At 42.5% G+C, this 24,382-nt stretch overlaps 1 protein-coding gene across 2 annotated transcripts in view; it reads left to right on the forward strand.

Annotated features, from left to right (window-relative positions):
• The first annotated feature begins 471 nt into the window (after window positions 1–471).
• The window catches only part of camsap2a (calmodulin regulated spectrin-associated protein family, member 2a), a 188,451-nt gene continuing 164,540 nt past the window's right edge, over window positions 472–24,382 (forward strand). The window contains exons 1-2 of one of the 2 annotated variants that reach the window (XM_041208046.1): window positions 472–645; window positions 16,103–16,362. In XM_041208046.1, the coding sequence (XP_041063980.1) occupies window positions 501–645; window positions 16,103–16,362 (405 nt within the window). In that variant the 5' untranslated portion in view covers window positions 472–500. Of the gene's footprint in view, window positions 646–16,102; window positions 16,363–24,382 lie in introns of those variants that run through there. The other variant, XM_041208047.1, reaches the window with a different exon arrangement.

Below are 24,382 nucleotides of genomic sequence, written 5' to 3' on the forward strand. Positions count from 1 at the left end.
CCTCCCCCTCCCCCCCCCCCCGGGGACGAGCGCTTGGCGGGAGCGCGCAAGGCTGCCCGTGCGGCGCAGTGACAGGGGAGGTTGAGGATGGGAGCGGCCGGTGAGTCGCGGCTTGCTGTTGTTAAGCAGCAGTGAAAGGCAGGAGATGGTGACTGCAAAGAAGCCGGTGGTGGTGGTGGTGGTGGTGGTGGTGGGGGGCGGGGAGGAGGAAAACAGGGACAAGCTCTCTTAACCATTTTTTAACAGCAACAGCAACAACAAAATAGGATTTTTTTTTAATCATCTGACACAGGGCAAAACAAAACCCCAAGTCCTTCCCCTCGAACTGCTGGATGATTTGAAGGAGGCCAGTGGAAGGAGCAGATAATCTTCCCCGGGATCATGCAGGATTTTCCCGACGGCAAAGCCGAGTGAGAGAGCAGGAGAGAGACAGAGTGTGTGTGGGGGGGGTGGGGGGGACAAACAGCCAGTCACTCACTCACTCACTCAGCACCGGCTTTATGATGGGCGACGCGACAGAAGCGGCCAGGGAGATGAGGAAGACTTTCATTGTCCCTGCCATCAAAGCTTTCGATCATTACGACTTCTCCAGAGCCAAGATCGCCTGCAGCCTGTCGTGGCTAGTGGTCAAGGCATTCGGGACAGGTAAGGTGTCACCAACCCCCCCACCCCGGGCTGAAGGGATGTAGGGAATTTGCACAGTCAGGAGCCGGGAATGCAGCAGAGAGAGAGAGGGAGGGAGGGAGAGAGAGAGAGAGAGAGGGAGGCCTCCCCCTTCCCTCTTACAACATCAACAACCCACAAACTGCTCGGCCTTTTCAACACCATCGAGCTGTCCTCCTCCACCAACCCCCCCCCCGCCAATTTATTTTTTTTTTAAAAATTAGGACGCTATTTTTATTTTATTGACATTTACCCGATTTCTTCACTGGCAGAATCTGAATTCAGATTAAAGCACATGAAGGTAACCGGGTTTCTGCCCCCCCTCCCTCCCTAAAGGAAAGACCCCAGTTGATGTTTGCCTGTCATTGTCCCTCGCCGACTCATTAGATTTTATTAATGTTAATGTAAGGATTGCCAAGCGTGCACGATGCATGTATTTGTTTATATTTATCCAGTTCAAACAACAAACTGCAGGTCGTTTACATAACCTTGCTGCTAAAACGGAGGTAGAATGATTAATTAGGATAGATGCTAAAATGTTAAACATTTATTGACAGGCTTGGAATTATGCGTTGACCTGCATGAATTTTCCTCAACAATTCCCTAATTAATATTCAGTAGTTTTAACTATGACTGTAACGCGAATATACCTTTATTTATGGATGCGCATTTTCAGCAAATGCCAAAACATATGTAAAATCTGGTCGAGGAGAGGTTTACGAGTGATTTTGCATGATCTGCAGTCAGCAATTGTAGCTTGCAGAATCCAACTTCATTTGTAGGTTCACAGCAGTCGGAAGAAAATGGGCCTGTTTACTTAGAGCCGCCGTTTCCCTCCATTACCGGCTCTGATTGGTTGCTTTAAAAGTACAAGGCTGCATTATTTTGGAATTTCAAGGGAAATAGAGGCAGATTATAAGTTGTGGTGGTTGACCAAGAGCTTGGCAAACATAATCACTTGTTTTGATGGATTGGTTTATAAGTCTTATCAATTTCAGTGCAGTGTGGACACGGTTGATCTAAGTGTGCATTGATTTGATTTAGTCTTCCAGTCATAGATTTTTTGACGCAGACTTCATTGTGATACGGGCATTTACTTTGCTTCAAGAAGCATTTGTTTGTGTGTGGAGGAGGCAGATTGTGAGGGCATAACAATGTGACATAAATTTCTCTCTCTATGATACATATTACACATTGTTGCATACATCCTGTCGCTTTAGAAAGAAGTATGAACGACTTTACAATTTACAATTCACACGATTTTCTGAACATTGAAATGCGTTGCAGTATATTCAATTGTTTAAAACATCAAATTAGGGAGCTTGCTGTAATTATTGTGTGTGTTTGTCCTATTTATAATATTACTTCTCTTTACAAGATGATAGGATACAGAATAATCTCTATGCAATTTTGCACCATCAGTTCTTATATTGTGATTTTAAAAGTAAATTATGATTTCTAACCAACTGACTATGTTGTCTGGTTGGAATTGAGTTTGATGTCACTGAATAATTGACTCTACCTTTGAATCAATAGTGTCTTCAGCCATTATCAAGAGTTTGGCTTGTTCTGATCTTGTTTTCAGTGCAAAACCCATGGCTGAGGCTCAGAACCATTGTGCCAAGTTCTCGATAAATACATCACAACAGCAGTTCAATGTGTTTGTTCAGAACTGATAAACTCTGAGTCAGAAGTGATTTTAGGAGGAATCCATTTGTTTCGCCTGCGTTGACTTTTCCAACAAGCAGTTACAAAAGAAACACCGCGTTTAGTAACATTTAAGTGGGAATAGGAATAGGCTGTTTAGCCCCTCAAACCTGTTACGCCATTTGATGATAACATGGTTGATCTGCGACCTTACTCCACATATCATCTCTTAGCCTTGTCACCAATTTAAAATGTGCCCCTTTTTTTTATAAGCTAGCATAAAGCCTGTAAAGTTGCCATGTTTCTGGTACCACTTTTAAAAAAAAACATTCACCAGAACAAAAATAAAACAGGGCGATATTTTACTTTTCTATGTCAGCAGATGTCACCTTTTGTTATCTAGTGTATTGCCAGTTAATGCTTTTGACATTTTCTTTTAAAATTCCAACTCTGGTCAACAAGTTACTTGATCACACTTCAGGTCATTCCATGGCTTGTTATCACTTGTAGGCAGTGAAAGCACTGTCTACTCTCCGCTGACTGTGCAGTAAAACTGAGTTCGCAATTCCTTTCGCTTCTGGGGCCTAAGTTTAAATCTATCCTTGCTGGTGGGGTCTTTCTGCTCTTTGTCAGTTCTGTGTGCACTAAGTTTGTACACTGTCATTCTGGTCCTAGTCCTAGTCCTAGTCCTCTTACAACATAAGAAATAGCCACCTGCCATATGGCACAAATGGGCACCAAATCATCATTCGTAGATACTGTGAAGATAATTGCTGTTGAAACACTTTGGTATGTGTTCTTCTCTGCAAGTTAATGGAAAAAGAAGTACTTTTGATACAATGTAATTGAAAAAAGTAAGTCAGATATTTACTATCAGTAGGAGATATTTTATTTGAGTTATTCATTGCTGCATCATGGAGATCCACATTTTCAGCTAATCCTATCATACCGACCTAGGCAATTCTAATTTAATTGGCCACTTAAGGGCCTCAGTTGGCCCAAGGGTGGGCAGGCTGCCCAATGCCTTCCCCGCCACTGGTGCAATCCCAGTGCAGTGGGTAGGTGACAGGCAGAGGGTGGGAGGAGTATAAAATTCCACTGAAAGATAATGTAATAATCATGAGGGACTTTACCTTCATATGGACTGGACAAATCAAATTGACATAGGTAGCCTGGAAGATGAGTTCGTAGAATGCTTTTGTGACAGTTTCCTAGAACAACGTGTTGTGGAATAATTTAGGGATAAATCTATTTTAGATCTAGTATTGTATGATGAGGAAGGGTTAATTTGTAATCTCACAGTAAAAGATCCTCTGCGAAAAGGTGATCATAACACAGTTGGATTCCATGCTAAGTTTGAGAGCAATATACTTGAGTTCAGAACAACAGTCTTAATTTTAAAGGAAACCAATTACATAGGTATGAGGGGAGAATTGGCTAAGGTTGATTGGGGGAAATAAATAAACAGTGGAAAACATTTAAAGAAATGATTCAAAATGTCCAACAAAAATTCATTCCATTAAAAACAAAAACACAGCGAGAAAGATTCATTAAGGCCTACTAGGGAAGCAAAGGACAGTATTAGATTATTAGAAGAGGCTATAATGTGGTGAAGAATATAGCAAGCCTGAGGATTGAGAGAATTTAGAAACCAGCAAAGGGCTATGAAAAAGGTGATAAAGGAAAAAAAAGAATGAGAGTAAACTAGCTAGGAATATGAAAACAGATTGGAAGAACTTTTACAAGTACATAAAAAAATAGAGTAGCTAAAGTAAACATTGGTCCCTTAGAAGTAGAGACAGGAGAAATTGTCATGGGAATGAGCAAACAGAAGAGATTTGAACAAATATTTTGTGTCTGTCTTCACAGTAGAAGACGCAAATTACATACCAGAAATACAGGGCAACCAAGGGTCTTAAGGTTCTAGGTTCTAGAATGGTCCCAATCAATTGGAAGTTAGCAACTGTAACACTGCATTTCAAGAAAGGAAAAGAGAAAACAGGGAACTACAGGCCAGTTAGCCTGATGTCAATCATCGGGAAAATGCTGGAATCTATTATTAAGAAAATCTTAACAATGCACTTAGAAAATCATAGTAAGATCACATAGAGTCAATGTGGTTATAAAAAAGGAAAATCGGTGAAAAAGTTTAGTCTTTTGAGGATGTAACTAGTAGGGTAGATAAAGGAGAGCTAGGAGATATACTTGAATTTCCAAAAGGAATTTGATAAGATGCAGCATAAAAAAAGTTAATGCACAGGATGAGAGGCTGAGTAAATCGGAGCTATACTTTCTGGAGTTTAGAAGAATGAGAGGTAATCTCATTGAAACATACAAGATTCTGAAGGGGCTTGACAGAGTGGACACTGAAAGGTTGTTTATGCTGGCTGGGAAATCTAGAACATTGGCACAGCCTCTTTATAAGGGGTTGATCATTTAGGATTAGGGTGAGGAGAAATTTCTACATTCAGAGGGTTATGAACCTTTGGAATTCTCTGCCCAAGGGGGTTGTGGACTCTACATCATTGAGTACATTCAAGGCTGTGGTAGATGAAGTTTTAATAATTAAGGGATATGGGGAGCTGGTGAGAAACTGATGTTGAGGCAGAAGGCCAGCCATGTTTATATTGAATGGTGGACAGGTTCAAGGGGCCATGTGGTCTACTTCTGCTCCTAGTCCTTATGTTCTTATTCGTACTCGGCTATAGTGTTAGCTTGAAGCCGTTTTCTTTCAAAATGATTTGTGACCTGGACAACTGATATACACCCCGTAAGCATAGCACTGATGCAAAGTAAAACTGCTTTGCATTGACACTACAAATTTAGCATTAATGCAAAGAAAAACTTGTCAGGAAAGATGCTATAAAATTACAGAATGTCTCAAAATGCTTTGCAGCCAACAAAGTGCAGTTTTAAGTGCAGCAATTGTTGCAATGTAGATAAACATGGCAGCTGATCGGTGCACAGAAAGGTCCTATAAACAACAATGAGATGGATGATCAGATCATTTATTTTACTGTTGTATGATCGCTGAATATTGGCCATGACATTAGAAAAACTTATTCTGACTTATTGCATGTGGATTCCAACTGAAGTTCCATCCTTTGTGTTTTGAATCCACCCAGGATCACAGGTATCTCTGAGACATATGACTTTCCTTGGACGACTGTTCTCACCGCATCCTGAGATCCATACTCACTGTCGTGCACTGTCATATGTACACATTCGACCTCTCTCCAGCAGCACCCTGTCCTGGTCCACAGCTTTGTTTCATCCTTAATCTCATCCGACATCCTTAACAAAAAACCTTTTCTCTTCCTCTCAGGTGTTAAGGAACACAAGCACTAATAACTTATTGCTACTGACACCCCTCCAGATCTTTCCTCCCATTTCTTTCCTCCTGACCCCATCTCTTCTTCTAATCCCCCCACTTGCCCTGTATTCGCCATACCTCTGACTTTTCCCTCTCTGTGGCTGAACAATCTGCGCTTAGCAAAGCACTCAGTTTTACCTCCTTACGCCCCCAACTCGATGAATTTTGAGTCTGGCATGACGTTGAGCTCTCGTCCATCACCTGCATGCTCCCTTCTTTGGGAGCAAGTGACCCTTTCACCTACCTCCAGTATTCTCCCTCCATCTGAATGCCCTCCCTCTGGCCTCTTACCTGCTCTTGAACTTGTCATTGAGAACTGTCAAATGACATTGGCTGTCTTAATTTCTCTGCTCTCCTCATTCAGTCTAAACGGTCTCCCTCTGATCTTGCTGCTCTCTGCTCTCTCATGTCTAAGCTTGACATTGTTATCAAACCTGCTGACAAGAGTGGTGGTGTTGCTGTCTGGTGTGCCAAACTTTATCTTGCAAAGGTTGAGTGCCAACCCTCTGACACTTCTTCCTACTCTCCCGCTGGACCATGACTCTACCACTGGACATAAAGCCATTGTTTCCAGAACTGTCACTGACCTCATCTTCTCTGATGATCTTCGCTCCACAGCTTCCAGCCTCATTGCTCTCCAACCCTGTACAGCTCACTTCTACCTCCTTCCCAAAACCCATAAATAATATTGTTCCTATCATTTCAGCCTGTTCCTGCCCCACTGACAGTATTTCTTTCTGTCTTGACTCCTTTTTTCTCCACTTGACCAGCCTCTTCTCACTCACGTCTGTGATTTTTCTGATGCCCTATGTCATTTCAGCAATTCCCAGTTTCCCAGCCCTAACTGTCTTCCCCTCACTATGGACGTCCAATCTCGCTCAGCCACCATACCGCACCAGAAAGGTCTGACAGCTCTTCACTTCTTCCTTGAATAGAGGCCCAAAAGGTTCCTATCCACCCCCACCCTCCTCCACCTGGCTGAACATGTTCTCTCATTGAGCTATTTCTTGTTCCTTTTCCTCCAAATAAAAGGTGTTGCTATAGTTCCCACATGATCCCTAGTTGTGCCTGTCTCTTTGTGGGGTGTGTGGAACGTTCCTTGTTCCAGACCTATTCCGATCCCCTCCCTCAAATCTTTTTCCAATACATCGATGACTGTATTACTGCTGCTTCCTGCTCTCACCTGGAACTGGAAAAATTAATCAATTTTGCTTCCAGCTTCCCCTCTTCTCTGACATTCACATTGTCCATCTCCAACACTCCCTTTCCTTTCCCTGACTTCTCTGTCTCCATTTCTGGGGATAAGCTGCCTACTAATATTCATTACCAGCCTACCAACTCCCATAGTTACCTAAACTACACTGCCTCACACCCTGCTTCCTGTGAGGACTCCATTCCATTATTCAAGTTTCTCCGTTTCCAGCGCATCCAAGAAGGCGCTTCTGACATTTCTTCCTTTTTCCTCAACTGAGAATTCACCCCCCCAACAGTGATTGACAGGGCCCACAACCACTCCCTTTGCACTTTGATCCATGACATCTTTGTTATTAATCTTTCTGGCCCTCTACCCTATCCCAGATCTTCCGTTCTATTCTACCACCCCTTCCCCCTTCCTACAGCATAAAACCCATCATATTTGTACCTTCTTTCAGTTTCGAAGAAGAGTCATATTCAACTTGAAATGTTAACTCTGTTTCTCTCTCCACAAATGCTGCCAGACCTGCTGAGATTTTCCAGCACTTTCTGTTTTTACATCAGAAAAACTCACTAGCTGTTCTTTAAATAATGATACATCCACCTGAGAGGACAAACGGTGCCTTTATTTCGTTCAAAACTCAGCACCTCTGACAGTTTAGCACTCCTTTAGTAACTGGACTGAATATCAACTTCGATTATGTTCTCAAGTCTTTGGAGTAGTGCTTGAACCCACACCTTCTTGCTGTCACTGAATCATAGTTGACACCTCCATTAAAAGGAGATTTTCTAACTAACTCATTTGAGCAAACACAATTTTAAAAATACAAATGGTGAAGTATTCTGCACCGAAAATTTTCCTCTTTCTTCTCAGCATGTAATTGGGGTACATTGGATGGAGCTTTATTCTCAAATATTTCTATGCTATACCTGGTCAGGACTTGATGCTGAAAGTTGGAACCAAAAATAGAAGAGCTTGTTCCTTAGAAACATTTCTCTTAATTTCTCGGGAGAGGTGATGGTATAGTGGTATTGTCGCTGGGCTAGTAATCCAGAGACCCAGGGGGTAATGTTGGATTCGAACAGCAGATGTTGGAATTTGAATTCAATAAAAATCGGGAATTATAAGTCTAATGATGACCATGAAACCATTGTTGATTATTGTAAAAACCCACGTGGTTCACTAATGGCCTCCAGACCCACAGCAATGTGGTTGACTCATAAATGCCCTCTGAAATGGCCTAGCAAGCCACTCAGTTGTATCAAACTGCTACAAAGACTCAAAAAAAGGAATGAAACTGGACCGACCACCCGGCATCAATCTAGGCATCGCAAACAACAACAGCAATCACAGCCCTGTTGACCCTGCAAAGTCCTCCTTACTAACATCTGGGGACTAGTGCCAAAATTGGGGGAGCTGTCTCACAGACTAGTCAAGCACCAGCCTGACATAGTCATCCTCATGGAATCAGAACTTACAGATAATGCCCCAGACACCAGCATCACCATCCCTGGGTGTGTCCTGTCCCACCGGCAAGACAGACCCAGCAGAGGTGGCATCACAGTGGTAAACAGTCAGGAGGGAGTTGCCCTGGGAGTCCTCAACATCGACTCTGGACCCCATGAAGTCTCATGGCATCAGATCAAACATGGGCAAGGAAATCTCCTGCTGATGACCACGTAGCGCTCTCCCTCAGCTGATGAATCAGGGCTCCTCCATGTTGAACATCACTTGGAGGAAACACTGAGGGTAGCAAGGGCGTGGAATGTACTCTGGGTTGGGGGACTTCAGTGTCCATCACCAAGAGTGGCTCGGCAGCACCACTACTGACCAAGCTGGCTGAGTCCTAAAGGACATAGCTGCTCGACTGGGTCTGCGGCAGGTGGTGAGGGAACTAACGAGGGAAAAACATACCTGACCTCATCCTCACCAACCTGCCTGCCACAGATACACCTGTCCACGACAATATCAGCAGGCGTGACCACCGCACAGTCATTGTGGAGACGAAGCCCTGCCTTCACATTGAGGATACCCTCCATCGTGTTGTGAGGCACTACCACTGTACTAAAAGGAATAGATTTCGAACAGATCTAGCAGCTCAAGACTGGGCATCCATGAGGTGTTGTTGGCCATCAGCAGCAGCAGAATTGTACTCGAATACAATCTGTAACCTCATGGCCTAGCATATCCCCCACTCTACCATTACCGTCAAGCCAGGGCATCAACCCTGGTTCAATGAAGAGTGCAGGCGAGCATGCCAGGAGCAGCACAAGCATACTTGAAAATGAGGTGTTAACCTGGTGAAGCTATAACACAGGACTACTTACATGCCAAACAGCATTAGGAGCAACTGATAGACAGAGCTAAGCAATCCCACAACCTACAGATCAGATCTAATCTCTGCAGTCTTGTCACAACCCAGTTGTGGTAGTGGACAATTAAACAACTCACTGGAGGAGGAGGCTCCACAAATATCCCAATCCTCAATGATGGGGGAGCCCAGCACAGCAGTGCGAAAGATAAGGCTGAAGCATTCACAACAGTCTTCAGCCAGAAGTGCCAAGTGGATGATCCATCTCGGCCTCCTCTGGAAGTCTCCACCTTCACAGATGCCAGTCTTCAGCCAATTTGATTCACTCCACGTGATATCAAGAAATGGCTGAAGGCACTGGATACTGCAAAGGCTATAGGCCCTGACAATATTCCGGCAATAGTACTGAAGACTTGTGCTCCAGAACTTGCCGCGGCCCTAGCCAAGCTGTTCCAGTACAGCTACAATACTGGCATCTACCTGGCTATGTGGAAAATAGCCCACGTATGCCCTGTACACTAAAAGCAGGACAAATCCAACCCGGCCAATTACCACCCCATTAGTCTACTCTCAATCATCAGTAAAGTAATGGAAAGGGTTATCCACAGTGCTATCATGTGGCACTTGCTTAGCAATAACCTGCTCACTGATGCCCAGTTTGGGATCCGCCAGGGCCACTCATCTACTGACCTCATAACAGCTTTGGTTCAAACATGGACAAAAGAGCTATATTCCCGAGTTGAGGTGAGAGTGACTGCCCTTGACATCAGGGGGAAATCTCTCTGCTGGTTGGAGTCATGCATAGCACAAAGGAAGATGCTTCTGGTTGTTGGAGGTGAACCATCTCAGCTTCAGGACATTGCTGCGGGAGTTCCTCAAGGTAGTGTCCTGGGTCCAACATCTTCTGCTGCTTCATCAATGAACTTCCTTCCATCATGGGGACAGAAGTGTGGATGTTTGCTGATGATTGCACAATGCTCAGCACCATTCACAACTCCTCAGATACTGAAGCAGTCCATGACCAAATGCAGCAAGACCTGGACAGTATCCAGGCTTGGGCTGACAAGTGTCAAGCAACATTTGCGCCACACAAGTGTCAGGCAATGACCATCTCCAGCAAAAGAGAATCTAACCATCGCCCCTTGATGTTCAATGGCATTACCATCGCTGAAACTCCCACTATCAACATCCTGGGGGTTGCCATTGACCAGAAACTGAACTGGACTAGCTATCTAAATCCTATGGCTACAAGAGCAGGTCAGAGGCTAGGAACTGTGCGACGAGTAACTCACTTCCTGATTCCCCAAAGCCTGTGCACCATCTACAAGGCATAAGTCAGGAGCGTGATGGAATTCTCCCCACTTGCCTGGATGAGTGCAGCTCCTACAAGACTGAGGAAGCTGGACACCGTTTAGGACAAAGCAGCCTGCTTGATTGGCACACCATCCACAAACATTCACTCCCTCCACCGCTGATGCACAGTAGCAGCAGTGTGTACCATCTACAAGATGCACTGCAGGAATTCACCAAGGCTCCTTAGACAGCACCTTTCAAACCCACGACCACTACCACCTAGAAAGACAAGGGCAGAAGATGGAGGTTCCCCTCCAGGTCACTCACCAGTCTGAATTGGAAATATATCGCTGTTCCTTCACTGTCGCTGGGTTAAAATCCTGGAACTCTCTTCCTAACAGCATTGTGGGTGTACCTACACCACATGGACTATAACAGTTCAAGGAGGCAACTCACCACCAGCTTCTCAAGGGCAACTAGGGATGGGCAATTAATGCTGGTCCAGCCAGCGAAGCCCACATCCTGTGAATGAATTTTTAAAAAAGTAAAAAATATATATTTATTTGAAAATGACAGTGTTCATTTGGTTTTTTGAGGGAGAAACAGTAAATCTTGGTAGTAAAACTGTCCTATTTGAAGTTGTCCCTCATATACTAACTTTTAATATTCTAGGTCCAAAAGTAGAAAAATATGTTGATTTGCTGTTCGAAAAAAATTTTAAGCATTTATTTCAAATGAATTTAGGTGGATAATCCACAGCAACTGTTAAAAAAAATCTTGATTTTTCTTCATCAGCAGGAATAAATAAATTACCAGATTAACCGTAGTGGAGTGGAACCGGGTATGAGCGGGTCACCTTACATTGCCACAAAGTGGCTGGTTGGTTTAGCTTTTCTCTACTTTGGTGTGCTTGGTTTCTTCCCAATGCTGAGTGGGTGAACAGTAGCTGGCAAGCGTCCTCTATAATGGAGTGAAGAAAACTTGGAGGCGAGAGTTAATGTCATGCAAATCTCATGGCCCTCCTTCTGGAGCTAATATCAGAGTCACCAGGATGGAATTATTACTTTAAGTATGTCGGGACAATAAAAACAGAGAAAATAAATTTTAAAGCAGAGGTGTTGGTCAGGCCTCTTCACCCAAAGAATGATAAATTGAGTAATTTGGCAATGTAATTTTGGAAACAAAAACTCGTTTAAAGTCCAGCTGGATGCTATAATGGAAGAGTTAGAATACTGGAAGGGTAAAGCTTAAGTGCGCTAAATGCACTTTTCTCATTCACAGCCTATCATACTTTGCCTGCTTGTTCCCTTAATTGCAGTCAATGTGATCCAGCAAAATTGCCTGGGATGGAGATAGACCCTGAGGAAGAAATGAAAGAATTTGCGATCTTTTAAAAAAAAATAGGTTAATTAAAAATAGTGACATTAAAACTGAACATAAGTTTTGGGGATGTATGGAGCATCAGGAAAAGAAGAAATGTATTTCAGGAACAAATTGGGTACCTTACGATGTGGCTTCAGTGTCAATGCTGGATAATAGCAGTTATTCTGATAGTTTGTGTATCATTTAAATATAGTTATATTGCTCCATAATGTGGTGTTTCTGTATGGTTAGTTCTGAGTGTCATTTCATCTTTACTGTATTTGTAAGCAAAGTGTACTCAGGTATCTGCAGTGTTTGGTTTAGGTCACAAAGTGCATTACACACCAGTTCTTTTGATTGAGGAGCTAAGGTTAACTGAAATGATTCTCGGAGGCTAAACCATTTTCCAACAGCACCAATTTGGAATTGTGCCCTGTCAAGTAAAGCAGTGAGCAATATGGCTTAGATCAAATGCTTTGTCATAATTGGAAGATATATTGTTTCTGAAAAACAAACTTACATTCTGTTGAAATGAGATTTGTGAAGTTTTCATCTATGATCTTCCAATGGATATGGAATCATGTTGTAAGTGGTCATCATTTATCTCAAAACATGATGCACTACTTTTGTTCATTGACCTTTGTGTTTGTTTTTTTTAATAAAAGGCTTCACTAGTTTGGAGTTTCTGACAGCTGCGAGGATGGAATAGAATTGGTTCTTTTTAAACATTATTTAAAGGAGCTGTATTTAACCTTTCTCCCCAAACAAGGGTTAGTGAAACAGTTAACTGTGATTCAAGAAACTTTAAACTTTTGCTTGATCTCATGAGTTTATGATTTCTTGTAAAGTTTTCTGTAGCATTCTATTCCTTTGCAGTGCTCCACAGAGGATGGTGATTTCTACCACATTGTCTGCTTAATAACAAGAATAAAAGTTTGACATGTTTATCCCTCTTTTTATATACATTATAAATAAGAGATTATATAGAAATGAGATCATAGGCTTTTATAAACTTGGTCATTGGATGTAATAACAAAGGTTAGATAACTTCATTTCTGTAGAATTTATTGTTCAGCCCAGAGTTAGAAAATTAGTTCTAGTTTTGTGTGACCTGCTTTGGAAAGGATGTCAAAGCCACGGAGATGGTGCAGAAGTGATTCACTAAGACACTGCTTGGGATGATAAGCTTTAGTCAAAAGAAGAAACTGGATTTTTTTCATTTGCATTGAGAAGATTCAGAGGAGATCTAATTAAGCTGGTTAAGATAATGAAAGGCTTTGACAGTTACTAGGGAAAAACGTTTCCACTGGTCAGTGATTCAGTAACTAGAGGTGCCTTCTTCTTAGGCAGTCCCTCGGGATTGAAGATGACTTGCTTCCATTCTAGTTGATGAGTTCTGAGATGGCTGATAAGTCCAGTGTGCAATTTGCAGACTCTGCCACATGCCGAGCAGTGGTGCTTTAGGGCTTGGGTAGATTGGTTGTTTGGAAGTGCGTGTGCTCCTTCCAATACCTCGACTTTGCCTCTGCATGTTCATGATGTTGAAGTTTAATGGTGTGTTGGGTGCCTTCCCAAATGAGCCTTCTCCATTTTGGTCGGTCACAAGCCAGAGCCTCCCATGAGTCAACGGGTATGTTTGACCTCTGCAGGAATGTTTTGAGGACATCCCTAAAGAGTTTCCGCTGTCCTCCTACGAGTCTCCTGCCGTAACTGAATTCTGAGTACAGCAGTTGCTTCAGGAGTCTGGTGTCAGGCATATGAATGACATGTCCTTTCCAGAGGAGCTGGTTTTGAGTGATTAGCACTTTGATGCTGGGCAAGTTACCTGGGAGGGAACGCTCTTGTTCGATCACTTTCTTGCTACTGGATTTGAAGGATCTTGCCAAGGCATCAATGGTGGTACTTCTCCAGTGCTTTAAAATGCCTGCTGTAGGTTTTCCAAGTTTCTGAAGCATATAGGTGCACAAGTAACTCACCTTCTGACCCCCCCCCAAAGCGTGCCCACCATCCACATGGCTTGAGTCAGGAGTGCGATGGAACACTCTCCATTTGCTTGGATGAATACAGCTCCCACAACACTCAAGAAGCTTGACACCATCCAGGACAAAGCAGCCACTTGATTGGCACCCCATCCACAAACATTCACTCCCTCCACCACTGATGCACAGTGGCAGCAGTGTGTACCATCTACAAGATGCACTGCAGGAATCCACCAAGTATCCACCAGCACCTTCCAAACCCATGACCACTACCATGTAGAAGGACAAAGACAACAGACACATGGGAACACCACCACTTGGAAGTTCCCCTCCAAGTCACTGATCATCCTGACTTGGAAATATATTGCAGTCCTTCACTGTCGCTGGGTTAAAATCCTGGAACTCCCTTCCTAACAGCACTGTGGGTGTACCTACACCATGTGGACTACAGCAGTTCGTGAAGGCAGCTCACTACCGCCTTCTCAAGGGCAATTTGGGATGGGCAACAAATGCTGGCTTAGCCAACGACGTCCACATCCCGTGAATGAATGTATAAAGGACCCCTGTTGCCTGGTAAACTGTGACCTTCATCTCAGATTTGAGATCCTGGCCCTCAAGTACTGTTTTCCTCAGTTGGATGAAGGCTGGGCTGGAGGCGATGATGAATTTTGTTGTCTATGCCTGCCTTTGTTGAGAAGACGATCCCAAGATATGGAAATTGGCTCACGTTTTCCAGGGTCATGCCATTCATGTTAATCGACAGGGGGAAGGCATTTTACTGCTTGGAAGAGGACTTCATTTTTCTGGGTGTCTAGTGAAAGGTCCGTTTTCTCATATGCTTCGAAAAGGAGTTGACAATGGGCTGGAGTTCCGTTTCTGAATGAGCACGCACACCTCTGTGACTAAGGCTGGAGTGGTTTTGGTTTTGGATTGAAGGTGGCATGGGCTGAACAGTTTCCCACCTGTTCTGAGGGTAATTTGCTGGAGATGAGATGCAGTATTGCAGCGAGGAAAACAGATAAGAGCAACGACACAGCCTTGTTTGACCCCAGTTTTCACTGAGATAGGGTTTGTGGTGGTTCCATTGGTGAGGAGCATGGCTTGAATCTCATTGCGGAGCAAGCAGAGACTGGCAACAAATTTCTGAGGCCCATCAAATTTGAGAAGGCTACTCCATAAGCCTTCATGTTTGACAGAGTCAAAGGCTTTTTGGAGGTTGAAAAAGGCCATGTACAGAGGTTGGTGCTGTACCATTCCCTTTTTTTGAATTTGCTGGGCAGTGAAGATCATGTCTGTGGTGCCTTGATTGGCGAAAACTGCAATGTGCCGCTGGAAGGAGTTCCTTGGCCACTGGGAAGAGGCAGTTGAGGAGGATCCTTGCAATGATCTTCCTTGTGGCAGACAGCTGGAAGACTCCCCTGCACAATTGGACTTGTTTCCTTTCTTGAATGTAATTGCGCCCACAGAGTCCCTAAGATCCTCTGGCATGCTTTCTTATTCCCAGATGAAGGATATGAGGTTAAAAATCTCAGTTTATCATCATAAATCTAAGCTTGTCACCAAAAGAAATGCTTGGGATTTTTTTTTGGTTAAAACGGAATGTTGTTAGGGTATGGAATACTGAACCAGAAACAGCGGTGGAAACAGAATCTACAGTTACTTTTAAAATGAAGATAAATTTGGAAAAAAAAAATCTGGAAAGGTAACTTATTAGGAAAGGGCAGAGGAGTGGGTCTGAGTGGTTACTCTCTCAGAGCTAGCACAGCATAATGGGCTGAATAGTCTCTTTTCATGCTGCAAAACTGTATGCTCCAACTTTCAACTGAATTTTCTGGATTGCACAACTTATTGAACTGATACTGGTAATTGTGTCCTTTTTTTCAGCAGGGTTAAGTTCTTAAGTGATCGATGTACATTTTAGCACAATATCAATTTGATATGATCCTCAGGTATCCAGCAGCCTGATACTACACACGCTAAAATGTAATAATTAAAAAATAGGCGCAATAAGATGCACTACTTTTGTTGAAGTGCTTTTCATTATAACTTGGATTTCATAACAATTCTGAACAGAGCATTAAAGAGAGTGAGATATTATTTATTTCGTTGTAAAGAGAAGGCTTTAATAAGTGCTATAGAGAATATTGTGTTCAACAATAATAAAATAAATATAAATAATAGAATAAAAAAAATTCTGGTTGCAAAATAAAATGATTTCCAGTTTTCTAACATGCTGCATGCACAGCATTCTGACTTGATTGCTTTTTGCTTTTTTTAAGATCACGTACCAGAGGAACTTAGAGAACCATTTTACACAGACCAGTATGAACAGGAACACATCAAGCCACCTGTAGTCAACCTGCTTCTTTCTGCTGACCTATACTGTCGTGCTGGGAGCCTGATTTTGAAGAGTGATGCTGCCAAACCATTGCTGGGGCATGATGCAGTTGTACAGGCTCTTGCGCAGAAGGGTCTTTATGTCACAGAGCAGGAGAAACTAGTGACGGAAAGAGACCTTCGCAAGAAACCTATTCAGATGGTGAGTGTTTGAAATAAATCAAGGTGCATTTGAGATGTTACTGCAAAAGTGTATATTTTCTTACAACGCTCTTTAGCTTCTTTCATTATTCCTTGTAGCTCAAGCTTTATATGAAGCACGTAGACAGGACATTTTTAAGCTACTAAATATTATGCAGTGTGGAAACAGTCTAATCCATTTTGATAACTCTCATGAGCAAAAAGATGATTTATCCATGTGCATGGATTGAGATTATGTGCATACTGGTCATTTTATGTGTTCTGAATTTAAATTGCATTTAGTTTTGTATAGTCTAGGACAGGGGTCTGCCCCCTGCCATGCTTTAATATCTCATTTGCAGCTCCCAACCTTTTCCAGTTGGATCGCATTATTATGGAAAATGCTTAAAAAATAAAGTCAAGAAAAGTAAGAGCCACATTTTTAATATGGGCATAAAAGGACAATTGTTAAGCTGCACTTAACGGTTTCCAATTATTACTTTGCAAAAAAACTTCATCATGCTCTAAATAAACGTGTTTGAATGGTATAGTTACACATAGTTATAAATACTGTCTTTGATTCAAGGAACATATTTTGTAGTTGCGACCACTATTATTTCAAATACAGCTGAGATGCTAAACTATTCTAAATGTGCTATTAGAAGCTTTTTTTATCACGAAAATCAGTAGCCCAAAAAAATTGTCTTAATTCTATGCATCTCATGTTTAAATTTATTTCAAAGATGACTTTACTGAAAAAAATTATAGAAAAGAAATAAAAATTTTAAAAATAATTTAATTAGGTATATTTTAATTTCAATTTTTCTCTGTTGATGCATAAATTCCAACTATTAGAAATGCTGAATTTTCACCCTGTATCTCCTAATAATTTTTACTTTAGGCAGATCTTTTTAAATGGGCTCTTCATGTAAAAAGGTTTGCTAACCCCAAGTCTATGAGATCATTCAAATACATACTTGACTTATGACTGAGTTCCAGGTGTTCACATAAAAATTGTGTGGTGGCAGTTTCTAATTGTTTGCAGTGGTAAAGATTAAGGCTATGGAGGACGCCCTATAATTACAACCAACTGGCTGTTAACTCAGACGTTGAAGTTGGGGTTGGGGAGGGTGGGTGCTGGTTTGAGGCTGGGAAACCTGGAAGAATGGATTTCTCAGGGGTTCTGCTGAATTTAATGGCGGTGTGAGAGTGGAGAGGAGTCATAGAAAATCGGGGAAGTGAGAGGTGGGTGATTGGAGTCCGGAGCCACAGGACATCAGAGAGAGGTTTCAACCTGTTGGGAAGGCTAAGAGTCTGAAGCTGGAGAGGCTGGAGCAGGGGATGAGTATGGAGCTGGGACCTTTTGGGAAGGCCAGGGTCAGGGGGGAGTGGAGATTGGAAGCTATAGGGTGATGGGAGATCAGGGTCGGGGTCCTTTGGAGGTCAAAGGTCTTGTGGAGGAGATTGCAAGGCCCAGAGGTGTGTCCAGTCATGGGGGTTGGGTGAAGAAGGCATACTGGATCCAACAGGTAAATGGAAAGACATGACTCATGGATCTAGTAGTCCTTACCTCCCTTTAACTGGTGGGTTTTATGAGGCCTGGAAAACTCAGCTGGCTAGGGTTAACTTTAAAATTGTGTGACAGTTGTGACACAATTGTGAGGTTAAATATGAGACATACATCCTCTTTATAGTGTTTAAATTGCCAACCAACCACTGCGAGTGAGTTAGCTGCGCACACCCCAGTCCTCGTCCGTTAAAACTGGAAGTGGTGATTGGGGGTCGTTTGGGTTGAGATTCAGATTTTAACATTACACCCAAGTTAAGTGTGCTTTTGGAGGTTTAATTTGCCACCAATGCTTCTATGTATGAGTTAAAGAAGCTTAGCCAGGAAAAGACGCATTTCTGTTTCTGTCACAGACAGAGAGTTTTGGATTTTTGCCTTGGAGGCTGGAAGCTCATGTCAGGAAATCTCCCGACTCTGCAAACCCACCGCCAGGAAAACGACTCCTGCATGATTTTCACCCCAAAGGCAGGGGCATGTTTGGGTCAGGCCTGCCACCTCCAGAGGGAGTTCGGAGGTGCCACAGAAGTGGACGAGTGCCATGGTAGGCTGGTTAGAAGGCCCACCTCGGTTCTCTGAGTCTTTGGCCCAGTTCCATAACCAGCTGTTATGCTCTCTCACCCTCACCCCTCAACCTCACCCACCTCCCATGCCCCCTCATACCCTCATGCCAACTCCACACCCACACACTCTCCATGCCACCTCATGCCCATAACCTCATGCCCTCTCCAGCCCTCCTCATTTCCCCGTACAACCTCCATTTCATCTCATAGCCCCCCACCCTCATGCTACCTCCATAGCTATTCACCCAGTATCTATTACGGGCAGACCTCAGAAGCCATGTGGTGATGAAAAAAATAAAGTTCAATCTAGGAGAGCTCTCGTTCATATACACTTGATAGTGGGGTAAGAAAATCACTCATGAAACCCAATTCACAGATTTTAAATCCCCTCAAGTGGTCAATCTGTTATAAAAACTAACCAGTTCAAAGACTTTAATGGCCTCCTAAAACTGTCAGTCAAGTGTAAATTCAAACCCTCTGCTGAAATGAGTGGTTTTGAAACTCAGCTAAGTGTTCTAATGGGCTCAGTTATAATAACGGCCCTTGGAAAATATCAACAATGAAGTCTATTGAAACTTCAAGAACAGATGGTAATTTTTTTCTAAGCTACACCAGATAGCCTGTCAATCAATGTACTCCAGCAGCACCTATTTGTGTGTGTTTTTACTCTATTTGACAGCTGCAGACCAGTTTATTTTCCATATTTAAAAGGCTGGGGATTTAACTAACTTCAGACCATGACACTTATATGCTCTTGAAGGGCGGCTAAGGTCTGTTTAGGTCTTCTCCATCAACCCATGACTCATTTGGGTTCAGGCCCCTGGAAAAGCAGAAATGGGGTCTGTTTGAACTCAGCACTAATTTCTGAATTTGATTTTTTTGCCGGTATGATTCTCATCCAACCTTGTCCAACCCCCTCCCCCCCCGCCCCCCCCCAAACCCCTGCTGGCAAATGGGGCGGGACTTGTGCACCCAGGTCTGTCATTTTTAGAGGCCTCCAGAGTTGGCCTGACTCTGTGAAAATCCAATTGTATTTGTTCTTTTCATCCAAAGCTTTGGGTCTTTCCTTTACTGATCCTGGCAGCCCCTGCTGTATGCACCTGATGTCCAGTCCTTTGGTTTGCAGAAACCCAGAGATATGGAATGGAGGCCTACTGCATTAGTAAACATCCTCACAATAATATGGCAGAGGTTTAGCACGTTCTTTCCTGGTCATTAATAAGCTGGCACCTGCACATAGGGAATAGACAACTTTTAGCCACCTCATCCATTTTGGCCGGTTAGACATTGGTTATGAAACTTTGCTACTGGACGATTGCTTAATATGTTGGTATAAAATATTTTCCCCACTCCGCTCACTGAGATGTTAATCTGTTTATATTAAATGGTTTACTGTTTTAATTAAAATAGTGAAAGGAATTTAATTATATCCTATGTAGTCATTTCAAGGCTGCTCTGTATTCGAAGTGCGGGAGGGAGGGGCTAGGGGGGGTGAAGACAAGCGATGAGATAGCTAACGGCTGAGAAAAGGCATGGTGCTAATAAATGAAAGGCAGTGTGTGTGTTGGAACCTGAACATGTTACGTTGATTACTGTTGTCAGACAAAGCTGAAAAACAGTTGAGGGTTTTATTGATTCCTTCACTGTATTATAGCTGTAGAAGTGACATTGTAATGAGGTATTATCGTTTTTCTTTCTATTGGCTTTCAAGGTTTCAGTCTGTGAAAGGAACATACATTGACATAATTAGTTAATCGCTCTGCTGCAATCTAACTCTGCTTTGTTAAAATCATACTTTGCCTTACAGTTAATGAAATTATTAGTGTTCATGAAATTGTTCAGCCATTGGTGCAGTGATGTGGTGATGTAGAGTGTGGCCAACTGCTGTAACACATCAAAAATGTATTTTTGATGCATAAAGAAATTAATATTCAATTTGCTTATTTGATTCTTAATATCATTGGACTGGAGTATACAGCAAAAACATCATTTCATCTTGTCTTTGCTTCTCACTGATCATGTTCTTTGATTCAACAGCAAGCGTTCATGACTGCACCGCAGAAATTATAATTGTTGTTAGGAGCTGTTGAAGGCTTACTACATTTTGAAGCCAGTGTTAAATTAGTAAAGAAATCTCATTCGAGCAAACTATGTTTTTATTCTTTAATTTGGTCAGCGCTTAACTTCTAGACTGTTATAACTTATAAAAGGTGTAAAACCTTCAATGTGTCAGATCTCAGGAATCACCTGTAGCTGCTTGTGGTGAAATAGGGAACAATACTGAAATTTGTATGTGCGCAATTGCTGGTGAAATTCCACCACATGCATCAGTTTCTTAGAGGTGCAGGAGCTAAAGACAAGTTCTTGGGGGACAGAACACTTCCAGATCTCTCTTGCATGTTGCTGGTTAGAAATGACTACATGACATATGAAAATGTAAAATGGCAGTGATAATTCATAATCCTTAGTAAAGAAGGTGAAACTATCAGAGGAAAATAACTATTTCAAGACCAATAAAATTGCGTGAGCAGGCTTCTCTTCGCAACTGGTCTTCAGAATCGGAAGTTAATCATTTTCATCGAAGAAACAAAGCCTGAGAAAGGACATGACCTCTGTCTTAAAAATGCAGAAACCAGTGGAAAAAGTATGATGAAATCAAGCCATCCATCTTGAACTGTGAAGACAGCGTTAGGAGATGCAAGTACAATGTGAATCTGATTTGAGTGACACTCTTATAATAGAAGAAATCACATTTGTAAAGGAATCTCTGTGGTGAGGAATATTGCTTGAGCTGAACACAACTTAATTCAGATACTTAAAATTGGAATTGTCAGATAATTTGAATGAAGTACTTTGAGTTAAGTGTAGCCTGTATAACAATTGGCACTGAAGAATGTGGTGTTTAAATTATCCTCTGTCATGCCTTTCTGTCCATGAAACAGAAGAAGTGGCTTCTGCGGAAGATAAGTTCTTTTGAGCTACAAAAACGTAACTTTTTGGGAATCTTTTGATGTTGCTCTGCTGTATCTCTGGGTAGACTTGGTGGGTAAATCACTGCTGCTTCCTGCTCAGTCCACTATGTTATGGCACAGCCGATGGTAAATGCTGAGTTGTTCAAATCCCAGAGGGAAACTTGAGACAACTGCTGTAACTATTTTTCAATTTGTATGTTTTGATATGTGGGCTTTGACTTCAGTTGTAATAAAACCACCGAGCTTTCTAGGTTTTTAAAAAACTAGATTAAACGTTGAGTAATAAGAGAAATGGTTTTAGCACATGCAAATTACTACTATAATAACTTCTAAATCCCCTAATTAATCTGACTCCCAGTTACACCACTGTTAAGGCAACAAAGATTTTAAAAGACCCAGGCAAAGAAGCATGATAGCCTGAACAATCCAATTTAGAGTGAGTTTTCTGAATTTCAGTTCGTTGTAGACAGCAACTTGAGTCATAGAAGCTGAAGGCTTTTCACATTTGTTAGATCTTAAAATGCCTGCCTTTTCACACAGCCTTCTCTCCTTTATACACATTTTCCCCTTTGAATGCAAATTCCCATTGTTTCACTTTGCCTTTAGACTTCACCTCCCTGACCATAAAAAATTATTATAGTACCAATTTTACCAGTAACCTTTGGGAAAAATAAACACACTGGCCAACATTTTCCCCCTGTTGGGAGGGATATGCGGGAGCGGGCGCGAGTGGGTTCCCGATCAGTGCCCCCGGTTGGGGACACGCTGCCATTTTATGTGTGCAGGCCAATTAAGGCCTGCCCAGCGTGACATCCATCAGGAAGCGCGATGTGCTCCCTGTGCAGGTGGCAGAGAATTCTCTGAGCCGGGAGTGCGCGTGAAAGAACGCACAGGTCTCCCTGAGGCAAAGTGCTGCATCAGGGAGATCGGCTCAGATTTGAAACTTCAAATAAAGATGAGAGAAAAATTTTGCTGCCATGTCCCCTCATGTAACACTGTCACATGAGTTGGGACATGCTCATAACTTTTATTTTGAAGTATTCTGAGTTCTTTTTTAAATCACTCATGAGATTTCATCCCACCTGTGGATGAGGTTTCAGGCTTTTTCAGAAGCCCGCCTGGGCTCCCGCCCTGTCCACCAACCTTGAGATTAGACGGGCAGGTACACTAATCATTTCAATTAGTTTTCTAATGGCCTTAATAGGCCGCCGGCCTGAAAATCCAAATGATGCGGGGTGATGTCGGGATGTGCGCCCGGTGTCGCGAGCAGGCCCCATCCCCGCTCGCTGAACAGAAGATTCTGTCCACTGTTTCTAAATTTCACCTGGCTGGGTGACATATTTTACCCCCCCTTTGAAAACAATCTAGTCTGGTTTATTTAAAAGTGCAAATGTTCTTTTACACCTTACATTCTAAACTTCCCCCCGTGTTTACCCATTTAACATTTCAAACTCAACTCATATTCTAAGACATCAAAGCCTTCAGACCAGCTGCCTTTAATCCAGTTAAGTCTCTCACTCTTTTTTTTTCTCTCTCTCTCTCCCACGTGCGCGCACACTCTCACTCTCTCACGCACTCACTCACTCTCACACTCTCTCTCACACTCACTCACTCTCTCTTTGTCTCTCTCTCTCTCACACACACATAACTATTTTACAATAAATTCCAATAACATTATTATATCTTCCTGACAACCAAGCTAAAATTGCAGTCACTCCCCTGACATACACATGCCAAAAAGAACCACACTGACTTTGGGCACCTGCTCCAGAGGGCAGGTTAAAAATCAAATCAGTCATCTCCTGACAGTTACAGGATGATTTTAATTTATTTGGTGCTGAAATACTATTCATTTTGCCTTGACGCTGCAGCTTTGAATTAGTATGAACTGTGTCAGTTTGTTCTGCGAAAGATTTCTTGATTGCCTCTGAACTGTATGTATACTATGTGCACAGCTGGCAAGTATGAAAGTGGCTCTGTATCACAGTGTTACAAATGATGATAAATTGACGTGGCACTTTTACTGGTGATGAACCTTAATAAGTAACAACGTCATACTATAGCCTAAAGCAAGAAAATATACTTTCTACACATTTCAAGTTAAACAAAAATCATCTTCATAAACATTGCCATTAGGCAGCTGGAATGTGAGATGTCATTAGAGGTAAAAACAAACTCCTGTGCTGATTTGAAAGTATTTGGGTGAACAGATTTATGATTGCTATTGATCATTGAGAATGCATGTCTTAACCCATATTTAAGCAATCTCCACATTTTTTAATTAAAAGAATCACATTTCTAAAACTGATCAGCGGGTTGAGTTTGAACAGGGGAATCCTGATGGCTTAGCATGCTTGAACAACCTTTCTTTATGAATTCTTGGTATGTGGGTGTCACTAACAAGACCAGCATTTATTGCTCATCTCTGACTGCAGCCCATGTGATGACGGTACTCCCACAGTGCGACTGGGGAGGGAGTTTCAGGATTTTGACCCAGTGACGTTGAAGGAAAGGCGATACATGTCCAAGCTGGAGTGGCATGTAAGTCAGTGGGGAGCTTGGAAGTGTTGGTGTTTCCATGCACTTGTTGTGATTGTCCTTCTACGTGGTTGGTTTGTGAGGTGGTATTGAAAAAGTCTTGGCTGGCTGCTGCAGCTCCTCCTTTAGGTGGTACACACTGCAGTCGCAGAGTGCCAATGGTGGAGGAAGCGCATCTTTAAGATGGAGGACAGGCTGCTGATCAAGCGGACTGCTTTGTCCCTGGATAGTGCCTTGGGGAGAAGTAATGAGTTATGTTATCCATCCACCTCTGGGATTTGACCTTGAGTTCAACTGGAGTGACACCTGCTACAATAAGTTTGTTCAGATCTCATTCAGCTCCTCATGGGCCTGTGTCCACACACTATTTAAAATAATCACCCCATGTGTTTAAGTGTTAAAATA

This window comes from Carcharodon carcharias, chromosome 16 (assembly GCF_017639515.1).
Source record: "Carcharodon carcharias isolate sCarCar2 chromosome 16, sCarCar2.pri, whole genome shotgun sequence".
Lineage (NCBI taxonomy): Eukaryota > Metazoa > Chordata > Chondrichthyes > Lamniformes > Lamnidae > Carcharodon > Carcharodon carcharias.